Below are 14753 nucleotides of genomic sequence, written 5' to 3'. Positions count from 1 at the left end.
CTCGTGACTGGTGAGATATTAATATTATTACGTTATAATATTAATATATATGATAATAATAAATACTGTGTTGTTAAATCAGCTGTTTAACGTTAACTTCGTCAGCTCGTTGCTATAGAAACACGTAGCTTCCAATGTTGTCTTGGCAGCAGCGCGGTGTTTACTCTTTTAAACTAACTTAAACACGTTATTCAGACGTAAAGTTAGATTCAGACAAAGAGGTGAATGTTCACCCGTCGGTCCATCTTCTCCCTCTCTTCTGTGTGGCGGTGAAACATGTTTAAAATATTAAAACCGCTTTGTTTTAGTCGTTAGGGCCACGATCGAGTTTACCGCCTTCCGCTGCTGACATGTCTACGGAGGCCGTAAGTGGTCAAAATACAAAAAAAAAATGTATACCATAAATACATTCTTGTTGGCTCGCTCTCCGGACAGCTCGTGACTGGCGAGATATTAATATTATTATGTCATAATATTTATATATACTAATAAAAAATACTGTTGTTAAATCAGTTGTTTAACGTTAACTTCGTCAGCTCGTTACCATAGAAACACGTAGCTTCCAACGTTGTCATGGCAGTAGCGCGGTGTTTACTCTTTTAAACTAACTTTAACACGTTATTCAGACATAAAGCTATATTCAGACAACATTCAGACAAATACGTGAATGTTCACCCGTCGGTCCATCTTCTCCCTCTCTTCTGTGTGGCGGTGAAACATGTTTAAAATATTAAAACCGCTTTGTTTTAGTCGTTTGGGCCACGATCGAGTTTACCGCCTTCCGCTTCTGACGCGGCTACGGAGGCCGGAAGCAGTCAAAATACCCGTAAATATATAATAATAATAATAATATGCCATTCAATAAAAAAACAATAGGTGGTGAAAAGTGACACAATGAAGAAGAAATCTATACAAATGATGTCAAAAATAAAAATGTAAAAATATATAACAAATCTAAGTTAAATAAATAAATATGTGAATAAAAATAATACAGAAATAAAACAGTTCGGGTAAATGCAAAGGCATTAATAATACATAGAATATATCAAATAAATAGATAATAATGTTATTTTTTTTTACATTTAGTAAAATATGAATCTGTCAGATACTTCACAGATCAGAAGAGTAAAAAGTACAAAATTCAGTCAAATACCACTCAAGTGAATGTGAGCTGATGTAGGATTTACTAACTCTTCCTCCAGGAGTTAAGACGCCATGGACAGCGGTCGGTTGGATGTCCCTGACTTTGACGCCTTAGAGGATGAAGCTTTCCCCGCCCTCCCACCGCCGCACTCCCCGGGCCAGGGAGGACAAGAGGACGGAGACCCTTTTGGTGAGAATCACAGCAGTGAAGAGAATATTCTGCATTTTAAGACGGGTTATACCCAGAAATTTTAAAGAACGATGGTAAATTTGAAGGGGCGTGAGTTGTGGCGGGCACAGACTTTTTTAAGGGCAGGGGCGAAAAGAGCACATAAAGCGCATCCTTGCATCGGAAGAGGGCACTTTAGCATGCATTTTGGCTCTTAGAGGACACTTTAGCACACGTTTTGGCTCCTAGAGGGCACTTTAACACACATTTTGGCTCCTAGAGGACATTTTAGCACACGTTTTGGCTTCTAGATGGCACTTTTACACACATTTTTGCGCCTAGAGGGCACTTTAACACACATTTTGGCTCCTAGAGGACACTTTAGCACACGTTTTGGCTTCTAGATGGCACTTTTACACACATTTTTGTGCCTAGAGGGCACTTTAGCACACATTTTGGCTCCTAGAGGACACTTTAGCACACGTTTTGGCTTCTAGATGGCACTTTTACACACATTTTTGCGACTAGAGGGCACTTTAACACACATTTTGGCTTCTAGAGGGCACTTTAGCACACATTTTGGTTCCTAGAGGACACTTTAGCACACGTTTTTGCTCCTAGAGGGCACTTTAATACACATTTTGGCTCCTAGAGGGCACTTTAGCACGTGTTTTTCAACAGTTGGGCGCCCCCTTGTGCTCACCACTGGGCGTGACTACTGACAGAATAACACACACCTTCAGATGGTTGCTGATCTGCCTTGCTGAAGGTTTTATTTTTTGTCCCGTTGTGCTGCGGTTAATGCTGCGGTTAATGCAGGGGACGAAGACGGAGACACGTCCAAACTGGCTGATGTCCCCGCTGCTAAAAGGAAAGGAGTGAAGAGGCCGCAACCCAAGCTGGACTCTCAGAGGTACCTCAGACATCAGTGCTTTACATCACAGCAGAGGACTCACATTTATTCAGATCAAACAGGAAATCCTTGAAAACACTTGAATTTGAATGTCCTCTGTTGTGCCTGGATTTTAAATCAAGTGCTTGAAGGTTTCACATGATTAATTAAGTCTACTTACAAACAGCTGAAAAGATGTTTTGTTTTTCCTTTTAACTTGTCACGAGACATAATCGTGGTTGTTTATACTTCAGCAACATCTGATTTAATATGATAATAATCAGTATAAGGTAAAGTTTACATGTAATGTATATAAATATGTCATTTACAACAGCTGTAAGGTGCTGAAAAGCTTGAATATGCACCTTAAAGTGCTTGAATTTGACTTTGGAAAAGGTGAAGGAACCCTAATTAAAGCTTAGACTTTTAATGTTGGGAAAGGCCTGTTGTTTTTTTTTAACCGTCACCATGAGACTCAGCAGATTCAGTCATTTTAGTCTGAAATATTTATTAAAGAAGACCCTGTAAACATAACCGTAACAATAGCCTTATTTATATTTTTATATTAAAAAAGGCTCAAATGACTGAGTATTTGTACTTTTGACCCTCTTTTTTCTTCAGGCTGACCTCAGAAAGAGGACTTCCAGCTCTGCGGACACTGTTTGATAATGTCCGTTTCAAAGGCAAAGGACACGAGGTAAGAGCTGACACCAGGCAGTTAACACGTCACACGCATTGATGACGTCATGGCGATGCGTGGCTTTGTTTCCAGATCTTTCCGTAGACCTCGGAGTTTTTGTGCGTCTTGTAGACTGTTTTTGAATCTTTTCATCGACCAAATCTGCAGTAAACACTCCACCTCCGCATCACACCAACGTGAACCTTTCACCGCCATTGTTTGAAATGTCCGTGCATGGTCCCTCCTTCTTTTTTCTACGTCCCAACAGGCGCACAGGAAATGACCTCAGAACCGCCGTAGGCCTCGTGCTCGTACACGTGCGCACGCTCGTGCTCGTACATGTGCAAACGTGCTTTACAAAAGCCCACCTCTCTCAAACGGGCCGTGGACGGCAAGCGTGCTGCAGCTTGGTGCGGTACGGTTGCACTCACACTGGTCAAAGGAACCAGACTTTACCCGTGAATCGGGCGCGGTACGGATGGACAGTGTGAGTGCACCCTAAACCATATCACGTACATTTAACCAGCGTTTCATGCCATTTGTGTCTGTGTGTGTCTGTGTGTTGTCCAAACCAGGCTGAGGACCTGCGGGTGCTGTTGCAGAAGATGGAGAACTGGGCCCACAGGCTGTACCCCAAAATGAAGTTTGATGATTTCATCGACAAAGTGGAGAATCTCGGCAACAAGAAAGAAGTGCAGGTGGGGTGAAGATGCTGCTGCTGAGTGTTACAGTGACACTTATTTTGTGCAGTGCAGGATTTGTAATTATTTGCCCTTTTCTTGTTCTTCCTGCGGCAGACTTGTCTGAAACGGATACGCCTGGACATGCCGCTGACACATGAAGACTTTATTGGTGGTAAGAGATAAAAACACACAGATAAAGACGCATGTTGTGTTCAGAAGTTTTCTGAACATTTAATATTTAGACACACAACAGCCACTTCCTGTTTGATCCAATCAGGAAGCTCGGTCAGCGTCAGTTCTCTGAGTGTCCACTAGGGGCAGGTTTCATAACAGAGCAGTTTCTCATTGAGCCCCATGTTAAACAGGCCGTTTACACAGCATCATTAAACCTGTTTAAGGACAAAAGAACATTCTAGTCTGTGTGTTTAGCTCAGATCTCCATGACAACACTGAGGGAGAGGGGCTAGATTTTATTTTATTGGAGGTTAAAGTTTATGAATAATTAGGGGCGTGGCCTCTTGAGTGACAGCTAGCCTCTGGCCCTCATTTCTCCTCTGAGGTAAACGTCAGCCAGATGGACGTACGCCCCTCCCCCCCAACGTCACATACATGCCCTTTTTTGGTCAGAGGAAATGAGGCGGAGTCAAAGCCTGACAAGATGGCGACTCCCGTAGGCGAGGACGATCGGATCAAGTTGAGAGAACGGACCTGATGGAGACGCTACATCTGTTTTTTTACAGTCCATGTCATGAACACACCGCTCTCAGGAAAGAATGTTACTTTGTATTTCTGAGAGAACTGGAGCGTGTAACCTCAGCGACTGAGCACAAATGCATGTTATTTATTTTGCTCTGTGAGACAGGAAAAGGGTTTGAGACGACACCAGCGAGTGAGCAACGTTGTGTGAAAATGTGTCTTGGTTCAGGTGAAGAAGAAGAAGCAGCAGCAGCTCCTGAATCGCAGGTGTTCAGGGATCCAGATCCGTTCGACGCCGTAATCTTTAACGACCTGCAAAGGCCGGTCCACTCTACCCCGGCTCCATCGGCCCCGCCCACTCCAGCGTCAGCTTCCCCCTCGCTGACGGAGGAGCAGCGCAAATGCATAGAGCTGAACAGACAGCGGGCCCTGGAGAGGAGGCTCGCACGCCAGCAACAGCAAGCAGGTGAGCGACTTTTCATCAGGTGGGGGACATACGGGGGACAGGGACATAAGAATCGTCCTGAGGAGAAATCTCTATCAGGCATTTGAGAACGATGCAGCTGAACCTCGACCACTCACTACCAACATGCGTCAAATGAGAGTTTCTGTCTTTTTTTAACCTGAACTCTGTTTCCCCGTGTGTTTCTGTGTAAGGCTACGTTCACACTGCAGTTACAGTCATGATACCATTCTGAAAGTCACCTTTTTTTGTTTTACAGCCTGAAACAGGGCTGCCCAACCCTGCTCCTGGAGGGCCACTGTCCCGCATGTTTTAGGTTTCTCTCTGCTCCTGGAGCCACTGTCCTGCATGTTTTAGGTTTCTCTCTGCTCCTGGAGCCACTGTCCTGCATGTTTTAGTTTCTCTCTGCTCCTGGAGCCACTGTCCTGCATGTTTTAGGTTTCTCTCTGCTCCTGGAGCCACTGTCCTGCATGTTTTAAGTTTCTCTCTGCTCCTGGAGCCACTGTCCCGCATGTTTTAGGCTTCTCTCTGCTCTAACACACTTGAGTCTAAAGATTTTCAAACCTGTGACGAGCTTCAGCTGATAACGAGCACATCGTTAGACTCAGGTGTGTGAGAGCAGAGAGAAACTTAAAACATGCAGGACAGTAGCTCAAGGCGCAGAGAGAAACTTAAAGCAGAGAGAAACCTAAAACATGCAGGACAGTGGCTCCAGGAGCAGAGAGAAACTAAAACATGCAGGACAGTGGCTCCAGGAGCAGGGTTGGGCAGCCCTGGCCTGAAATAATACATAAAAAAAGATTTACACAAACTTTTTCAAAACTTCAGAAAATGTGAATAACAAATAAAAAACTAGAATATCAATGTTGGAAAAGTGATGAGTCCCTTTTAACCATTATAAACATTCTCAGGTTTAACCAATCACCTTCCACATCACACACCAAGTGAATTTGCCTCCACCTGACATCGACTGTGGTGGTTTGATTTTACTTCAGAATGAAATCAGCTGTTCCTTGTGCATGGTAACAAAGAATAATACCTGGAATCAAATGTTTACTGGGTGAAAATGTTCAAAACAAACAGATATTAGATCCTTCATGTGTCCCCTTCAGATCCTTCAGACTCCCAGACTGTCGACTCGTCCACCACAGAAGATGAACCCACATCTGCAAACGACCTCAACAGCTCTAAAGATCAGGAGGTGGAGATGAAGGATTCAGACCTGGAGCCAGGCAGCAGCAGCAGCAGCAGCAGCACACAACAACAACAACAACAACAACAGCAGCAGCCCAGCCAGCTTCCACACACAGACTCTGAGCCCTCTGCTGAATCACCTCAGCGTGAGAAAGAGGAGGCAAACAAAGTCCACCAGCCCAGCGACGAGTGTGAGGACGCAGATTAAAGCTCAGGAGCAGCACACACACACACACACACACACACGCTACGAGTCTTTTTGTGAAACGGATCAAACCTGTGCACAAACTGCCTTCTTGTAGTCTGCAAAGAGCGGCTTTGTTCAGATTCAGGACGCTTGTTCCCGTCTGAAATATACGCTTAAGTAAATTAAGTTTCCCACAGCTGTTGTGATTTGGTCGTCGTCCCAGCAGCATTCAATTCATTGTTTAGATGTGACAGGATTAAGTTTCAGTTACTGAACTGTACTAATGGCTTCACATGTGTCAAAGTGATCCAGTAAAGGGCCGCTGTGGCTGCAGGTTTTCAGTCCAACCAAGCAAGAACACACCTGACTCGACTTACTCCATCACCTGAGTCGCCTTCACACAGTTGATTTGTTGGACCAGGTGTGTTTTTGATTGGTTGGAATAAAAACCTGCAGCCACAGCGACTCTTTACTGGATCAGTTTGACACCCCTGAAGGCTCATATGAACGTTAACGCCTGCAGTTAAAAAAAGTGCCTTGTTATTGTTCATATAGGAACAAATGCAGCACATGGGTGAATTATAAGAACCGGACAGATCCCAAAATGGCGTCTATTCACTCCATTCTATCGTGTTTACTTGTGATCCGTGACCCGCATGTGCACGACTGGTTCTCCAGCTGGCGCCGAGACTCTACATCGTGATGACGTCACAGGATTTTAAATCGCTTTTCTCTGCTCAAGGAAAGTTTAACAAATAGAAAGAGTCCTAATAGAAAGAGTCCTGATGGAGCTCGTTTGGTGTCCCGTCAACAGTTTATCAGACGTCTCTTACAGTGGTGCTGTTTGGGGCTGCAGAGCGCCCTGAGTGTCCACAGGGAACATTTGTGTGCCAGGCTGAGCGGGGGCGCCGTATCGAGTTCTTATAAGACTCCATTCCTGATGCAGCACTAGAGCACTAGAGGTATCTGCTGTAACTTTAACACCTGTCGCCTTTCCTGGAGCTGACACTGCTCCTCCATTGTTTTATCGTTCAGAATCAGGGCCTGGTTGTCGTCTATAACAGCTTCATAAAAATACAAATAAACATTTAAATGCAAGCCTGTGAATGTTCTCATGTGTCCAGGTCGTCGTTATCCTCAAAGTCAGTCAAAAGCAACTGGACTTGGTTATTTGTCTAGGAAGACGTTTCACCTCTCATCCAAGAGGCTTCATCAGTTCATGTACGCATCTGACCAGGACCATAACCAGGCTGGGACTGGTCCAACTAACTGGTGTGGAGATCCAGGTATCTAACCTCTCACAAGTGAGTTGCGAGAGGTTAATTAATAGACCAGCCGGACCAGCCTGGTCCTGGTCCTGGTCCAGCCCCAGCCTGGTCAGATGTGTACATGAACTGATGAAGCCTCTTGGATGAGAGGTGAAACGTCTTCCTGACAAATAACCAAGTCCAGTCGCCGTATCGAGTTCTTATAAAACTCCATTCCTGATGAAGCACTAGAGCACTGGAGGTCTCTGCTGTAACTTTCCTGGAGCTGACACTGGACTCCTCCATTGTTTTATCGTTTAGAATCATAGTTGTCGTCTTTTACAGCTTTATAAAAATACAAATAAACATTTAAATGCAAGTGGAGTGTGTTGATTATAAGGACCCTTCTGTGAGGTCATCTTTCTCATCAGTTTTCTGTCTCTTTGAGTTTCTGGAGTTTGTTTTTTAATGTTCTAGTGACTAAATAATATCTGACAGAGTTTAATATTCATCCAAACCAGTTTAATTACAAACCACAAAGAATCAATCAACCATGTTACAAAAATAGATCATGTGGTGACACTTTACTCTCATACAAAGACGCAGAAGCTGGAATAATACTTTAACTAATGCATGAGTCATAATTAAACACCAGTTACATTACAAGTCAATAAACCTGAGACTGAAGGATTTAAGTGCAAACGTGTGTTTACACTGGGAAACTCAACATTCACTACACGGCTGCAGGGACGCGTTAAAAAAGGAAAGTCATGTGATCAGTGTGGAAACATCCTGCTCTCTCTGTCTGAAGTCTCTAAATCTGAAAATGGCAGCAGGAATATGATACAAACCAACAGCCCAGACATTAATACATGGTGCATACGTGTTAGTTTAACATTGGGACCATGTTTGATTTATTCATTCATCTTCAGCCTCTTGTCCCTGTCGGGGTCGCGGGGGGCTGGAGCCGATCCCAGCTGACATTGGGCGTGAGGCGGGGTCCACCCTGGACAGGACGCCAGTCTATCACAGGACACATAGAGACGAACAGAGACAGACAACCATTCACACCTACGGGTGATTTAGAGTCATCAATGAACCCAACACCTGCACGTCTTTGGACTGTGGGAGGAAACCGGAGAACCCGGAGAAAACCCACGCAGACACGGGGACAACATGCAAACTCCACACAGAAGGGCCCCAGCCGGGGTGCGACCCTGGTGCTAACCACTACACCACCGTGCAGCCCCATGTTTGATATATTTGAAACAAGCTTTCATATAAGGCTCTACATGAAGACGGCTGACGGTGATGTAATTAACTTGATGTATTTGGAAGGTCACTCATGTATTATTAAATGTTTCTGTACATCAGTAGTTATTGAAGTGTCACTGTTGTCCTAAAAAGTCAGTGCTACACGTCATTTAATGTCTCAGTGTGTAAATTCATTTCTCATCAGTGACTCCAGCTTTTGGATAAAACAACATTTGCATCATCAAGCATTTGTCCTTCTTACCTTTCTGTCATTTTTATACTTTTTTAATCTTAAAAGGCTCCTAATAAGTGTGTGGCACAATAAAATGTAAACGATATCCACCAGGTGTTGAAACTCAAATACATTTCTGATAAAAGTCTGAAAAATCATTTTTTTCAGACCAAATAAAATGATTCCTGCCTCGTCATCATCGCTCCGTTTCACCTGCACTGCTCATGCTGCGTTCAAGTGCCATGGGAAGTCCTACTGGCGAATTCGGGGTAGACACTCCCATCTTAAGTTCTTAAATATGAATATGATGAGAGGTGCTCCGACACCAGCTCATATACTGTAACTAGCAGAGCAGGTAGAGAGAGCACCATGTTCACCAAGGAGAGAGAGAGAGCAAGTGCAGCCGCAGACACAGACGTGGCAGAAAGGGAGGAATTGCTTTAAAGGTTGAATCTGGAGAATGAGCAGAACAGCTCCATCTAGCGTGTCAAGATCGTCGTCCCAACAACAAAAAATAAGTCCAGCAGTGGGGTTGCCAGGTTGGTCAGACCCGGCCCAGTAGCTCCAGGAGACCGGAGTCTGTTTGAGCCTGTTTGAACCCGTCCCCTCCAGAAAATCACAGCATCAAAACAAGGATTAGAGGAGTTTGACTGACAGTTAGCGTTAGCGTTAGCCGTTCCAGCTAAGTGCAGATGAAAGTGATGTTAGCATCAAGGAGCAGCGTAGCCATGTGGGCGTGCGTTTGAATGGCGTTCCTCTCCTTTCTCTCAGTCCATGGAGTGAATGCTCGGCCTATAGTGACTCTGGTTGTTGCCCGTCTCCGCTCACTCAGCTGCTGGGACAAAGAACGCCCCCTTCACTGAGGCTCCCAAGCAGCTGCAGGATTGGCAAACTCCATTTCACCCAGTGCCAGCCTACAGTAGCTGCACCCAACAACAGACAACCCTGGCAACCAGCAACTCCCAACGCTATTGGCTGCTACCATGGAAACACAACGGGACAGGAAGTCATTGTCTAAAACATTAATTCAGACTAAATATATATTTTATGGAAAAGCTACTTTCACTCTTTCCCCCTCACAACGGCCCGTGGGTGTGTTATTTATAAAAAAATTAAAGCTTTTAATAAAGATTCTACATATTCAGCCTTTAAATGATAAAAAATAGGCAGATAATTAACTGCAAATCCTCTGATGGAGGTGAAGAACACCTTTAAAGTGTGAAAGAGAAGCACTTGATGCACGGTCTGGTGAGGATTTGTTCGTGGGAATATCAGCTGTCACATCTCCTCTTCTGTGCTGTGGCAGCTCTACGCCGTAGCAGCCGCGTCCAGGTCCAGCAGAGCCAGCTCCCTCACCTCCTCCAGGAGCGAGTACAGATTGGGGGTTTTGCTCTGACGGAACTCTCTCTCCTCCCTGGAGAGCTTGGGTCGCCGGGCCGCCTTCTCCTGGGCCTGCTGGGACGCCTCCTCGGCCAGGCGCACCACCTCCTGGACCAGCTGGCAGCGGCCCTGGGAGCGGGGCTGCTGGGGCTCTGCGCCCAGGTGTGGCCGGTTGCTGACGACCTCCAGGTTCAGGCTGTCTGCGTGGCAGTGATTCGAGCGCACAGAGATGCGAACCTGTGGAGAGCAGGAAACATTCCCTCAGTGTTATCAGTGACATTAATTAAAACACATTCAAGGAGTTACAGCTACACTAAGTGATAACAGTGTTAAAGTGTAGCAGCGTTTCTGACTGAACTAAGTTACAGTACAACTCAATAAAGTGATGCAGTGGTGATATAAAGTGACATCTGCTCAGGACTCAGGGCGCACTCACACTGTCCTTCCGCACCGGACATTTAACAACAACAACACTGGCGGCGAAAGGTTCACGTTGGTGTGATGCGGAGGTGGAGTGTTTACTGCAGATTTGGTCGATGAAAAGATTCAAAAACAGTCGACAAGACGCACAAAAACTCTGAGGTCTACGGAAAGATCTGGAAACAAAGCCACGCATCGCCATGACGTCATCAATGCGTGTGACGTGTTACGGCGTGATGACGTATAGGCAGCAAGAAGCATTCTCCGAGGCCCAGGTAGTGTGAGTACAAACGGGCCTGGAGGGGGGGACAAGGACCCTAAAGCACGGGGCACGGGACGGAGGAACAGTGGGAGGGCGCCCTCAGTGTCTTTAGGGCCAAAGTGATCACAACCTAAGAATATTTCTCCAAAACATAAGCCTTCAACAACTCATTTTGTTACTTTTAAATTTAAATCATTCTTCTAAATACTGAGGAAACACTGGAGTTTGACTGCTAGTAGCACTTTAGTACGGAGGACGGAAGCCTCCAAAATAAATGACTTGATAAATCAATCAATATGACATTAAATGAACCAAAATGAATATTAAAAATTAATGCAGGCATTCATTTATTTGATCTTATCCAAGTCACTAACATTAGATTATTGGTCTAAATTAAAGAAAGTGTTGTGCGACTCACAGTGATGTGGTCAAACAGGCGGAAGGTGGAGGAGCCGCAGGTGGAGGTGGTGGTGATGTGGTCCGAGTGACGCCGCACGGCGCCGCTCTGCCACTCGCAGCCGCCGTCCTGTCCCACGGCCACCACCTGGCCCTCTCGGTTCTTCAGGTACACTGGCCCCTTCACGCCATACCTGCAGAGAGCGCAGGTGGAGGCGCAATGTTTTATTTCACCGCTACAAATCAGCTTTTATCGGGCGTGAGACCTCTGAAAGGAAGCAATACTGTAACACAACGCTGCTGCTGCTGCAGGAGGAAGAAAAGAAAGACTTATTCCATCAAAACGGTCATTTATAGACCGTTCCCTGTTAAAGTATCATTAAAAGACAAGGCTGGTTGTATCCTACAGAGCTGTGTATCACAGCCTGATCTCAGGGCGCACTCACACTGTCCATCCGTACCGTGACCGAGCACGTTTCACGGCTAAAGTCTAGTTCGTTTGAACAGTGTGAGTGCAACCGTACCACGCCTAGGAGCCTGTCGTCCATGGCCCGTTTGGGAGGTGGGCTTTTGTAAAGCACGTTTGCACATGTACGAGCACGAGGCCTACGGCGGTTCTAAGGTAATTTCCTGTGCGCCTGTTGGGACGTAGAAAAAAGAAGGAGGGACCATGCACGGACATTTAAAACAATGGCGGCGAAAGGTTCACGTTGGTGTGATGCGGAGGTGGAGTGTTTACTGCAGATTTGGTCGATGAAAAGATTCAAAAACAGTCGACAAGACGCACAAAAACTCCGAGGTCTACGGAAAGATCTGGAAACAAAGCCACGCATCGCCATGACGTCATCAATGCGTGTGACGTGTTACGGCGTGATGACGTATAGGCAGCAAGAAGCATTCTCCGAGGCCCAGGTAGTGTGAGTACAAACGGGCCTGGGACAGTGTGAGGGCGCCCTCACTGTTGCACTGCGTCACATGTTCCTTCATCGCCCGGATCCATGAACACTTACTCTGGGACGAACACCAGCACGCCGTTGTCACGGATGGAGTAGATGACGGCGTCTGCCACGCAGCGCTGGTCTGACTGAGGGTCTCTTTCTTTGAAGTAGAGACACTGAAACAACTCCGTGGACAACTTCTGGGCCCGCTGGGCTGCCTGGAGAGGTCACACAGAGGTCAGACGGAGGTCAGAAGGGTTAGGGATCGCCAAAACACGTTTTAAACACTTTTTAAAAAAAACTGAGTGTAAACAGAATCACTAAGCTGCACCGACCCTGTTCTTGTTGTTGATGTGATGAGCCATTTCCTCCAGTTCTTTGTTACCGGCTAATGCTTTACCAGACTCCACCCCTCTGTCCATGGCGATGGCCGCGGTGAGGAGTCGGTGCACCACGATGTCGGCGTAGCGACGGATTGGTGAGGTGAAGTGTGTGTACCGGTCCAGAGCCAGACCTGAGAACGATGGACATCAGTAAATAATCAAAGAAGTTTAGGCTCATTTTCTCATTCTCATTGACTTCTATACAATCACACGTCTTTATGGAGCCAGTGGAGTCTCCCCCTGCTGGACATTAGAGAGAATGCAGCTTTAAGTGGAGTCTCCCCCTGCTGGACATTAGAGAGAATGCAGCTTTAAGTGGAGTCTCCTCCTGCTGGACATTAGAGAGAATGCAGCTTTAAGTGGAGTCTCCTCCTGCTGGACATTAGAGAGAATGCAGCTTTAAGTGGAGTCTCCTCCTGCTGGACATTAGAGAGAATGCAGCTTTAAGTGGAGTCTCCTCCTGCTGGACATTAGAGAGAATGCAGCTTTAAGTGGAGTCTCCCCCTGCTGGACATTAGAGAGAATGCAGTTTTAAGTGGAGTCTCCTCCTGCTGGACATTAGAGAGAATGCAGCTTTAAGTGGAGTCTCCTCCTGCTGGACATTAGAGAGAATGCAGCTTTATGTGGAGTCTCCTTCTGCTGGACATTAGAGAGAATGCAGCTTTAAGTGTGATGTGTGTGATGAAGACACGTAAATGCAGTTCCACTGAATGATGCAGAGGATGTTGTGACGTTGTACCGTAATGGTAGCACTGGTCTAGGGCGTGGAGACCAGTGGAGAAGTACAGAGCCTGTGACATGGCTGTGGTGGCCATTATCCTAAGCATCCTGTTCACCAGCGGGTCCTGCGGGTCCACGGCCCGGTCCAGAGAGTCAGCTAAAGCCTTGTTGGTCCTGCAGGAACAGAATTATCCGTCAACCAAGCAACCATTCGAAGGATTTCACTGGCTCCACAACAGCATGCGTGTGAAACGAGCTTCCAGACCCGACACTCTGACTAAAATCAGTCACCTGGTGTCGATGGTGAATCCCGCCGCCGCCGCGCTGTCCACCAGCTGGCTGAAGAACTCCTGCCGTGGCGGCGGGTGGCGCCTCAGCAGGGCCTGATGAGGGAAGGCCTCCTGGATCTTGCGCGCCACCCAGTGGTTGGCGTAGATCATGCACTCGGCCACGGTCTCGTGAACCTCCAGCGGCTGACGGGGGACCAGGGCTGTGATGTTCCGCTCCTCGTCCAGCTGGGCACGTACCTGAGGAGGGACGGGGGAAGAAACGTGAGCATACAGAAACACGTCGACACTCAGGGGACTTTTACGAAGCACCAATGCACTCCTTCCTTTGGGATTCACTTTGGTAATCCACTGTAATGGACTTTACTATGAGAGGAGCTGGTACCGGGGCCAGTAGGTAAGTCTTTAAAACACTCTTTTAATAAACTCTGGCTTCACTAACTACGCTGTTGGTGCTTTGTTGTGTGTGTAGGGACTCTTCTCATGCTGCTGCAGAGGTTTGCTGTTAGTTTCAGCAGCATTAGTGGTTAAAAAGGACCTTTGAATGCCTTCACCGTGCTGCCCCTAGCTAATCACCGTTAGCCACGTACGGCTGTTAGCGACTCTCCAGATTTCTCCGTTAATAGTTCATACACACAAAAAACAGTCTCATGAATTATTTGAGGTGTGGAAAAAGACCCTGGGGTGATTTTACGCCGGAATTACACTTAAAAGCCACAGACAAGATCGAATTTTAGTCATTTATACACATATTTATTGTGAATCCTTTACTACCATGAACACACACACACACCGCCCTGTTGTCTGTTGTGGTTGGGGGGGGGGGGGCTGGATCAGTCTTCCCTCCACAATAAGGGAACGCCCACATATTCATCTTAAAGGTCGACTCAAAAAGTGGCTTAAATCAAATCAAAAGTGCGACCACTGACTCGTCTGTATCATATCGCACATGACGTCTTATTCCATTGTTGTATCCTGTGTGTGTCTGGTGTCCTCCTGAGTGTGTCATGTATTGTGTGGTGTGTCTTGTCTCTTCTATTTGTATTTTATGTATTTATTTAGTAGCATTTGTAGCCGCTAGCCGTCTGTCCGCTCCGCTACCGTCACGAGCCCTCAGCTCTCTGGATA

At 46.3% G+C, this 14753-nt stretch overlaps 2 protein-coding genes across 3 annotated transcripts in view; one reads left to right on the top strand and one right to left on the bottom strand.

The window, feature by feature from the left end:
* Positions 1–1215: 1215 nt before the first annotated feature.
* Positions 1216–6127, top strand: tipin (timeless interacting protein; the record flags this gene model as incomplete). Its single annotated transcript, XM_083920869.1, has 7 exons — positions 1216–1333; positions 2132–2225; positions 2826–2901; positions 3459–3581; positions 3681–3738; positions 4492–4728; positions 5838–6127. The coding sequence occupies 7 exons, from the start codon at positions 1216–1218 to the stop codon at positions 6125–6127; spliced, it is 996 nt and encodes a 331-aa protein (XP_083776995.1).
* A 1804-nt stretch (positions 6128–7931) lies between these two features.
* Positions 7932–14753, bottom strand: part of dis3l (DIS3 like exosome 3'-5' exoribonuclease) — a 29769-nt gene continuing 22947 nt past the window's right edge. The window contains exons 13-19 of one of the 2 annotated variants that reach the window (XR_014593327.1): positions 13630–13865; positions 13358–13512; positions 12571–12749; positions 12308–12453; positions 11320–11491; positions 9733–10456; positions 7932–9671 (exon numbers count right to left, since the gene is read on the bottom strand). Coding sequence is in view for 1 of the 2 variants with exons in the window: in XM_083919531.1 (XP_083775657.1) it covers positions 10148–10456; positions 11320–11491; positions 12308–12453; positions 12571–12749; positions 13358–13512; positions 13630–13865 (1197 nt within the window). In the remaining variant the exon portion in view is untranslated. Of the gene's footprint in view, positions 10457–11319; positions 11492–12307; positions 12454–12570; positions 12750–13357; positions 13513–13629; positions 13866–14753 lie in introns of both variants that reach the window. The other variant, XM_083919531.1, reaches the window with a different exon arrangement.

This window comes from Echiichthys vipera, assembly GCF_963691815.1.
Source record: "Echiichthys vipera genome assembly, chromosome: 1".
Lineage (NCBI taxonomy): Eukaryota > Metazoa > Chordata > Actinopteri > Perciformes > Trachinidae > Echiichthys > Echiichthys vipera.
This window is presented reverse-complemented; position numbering and strand designations above follow the sequence as displayed.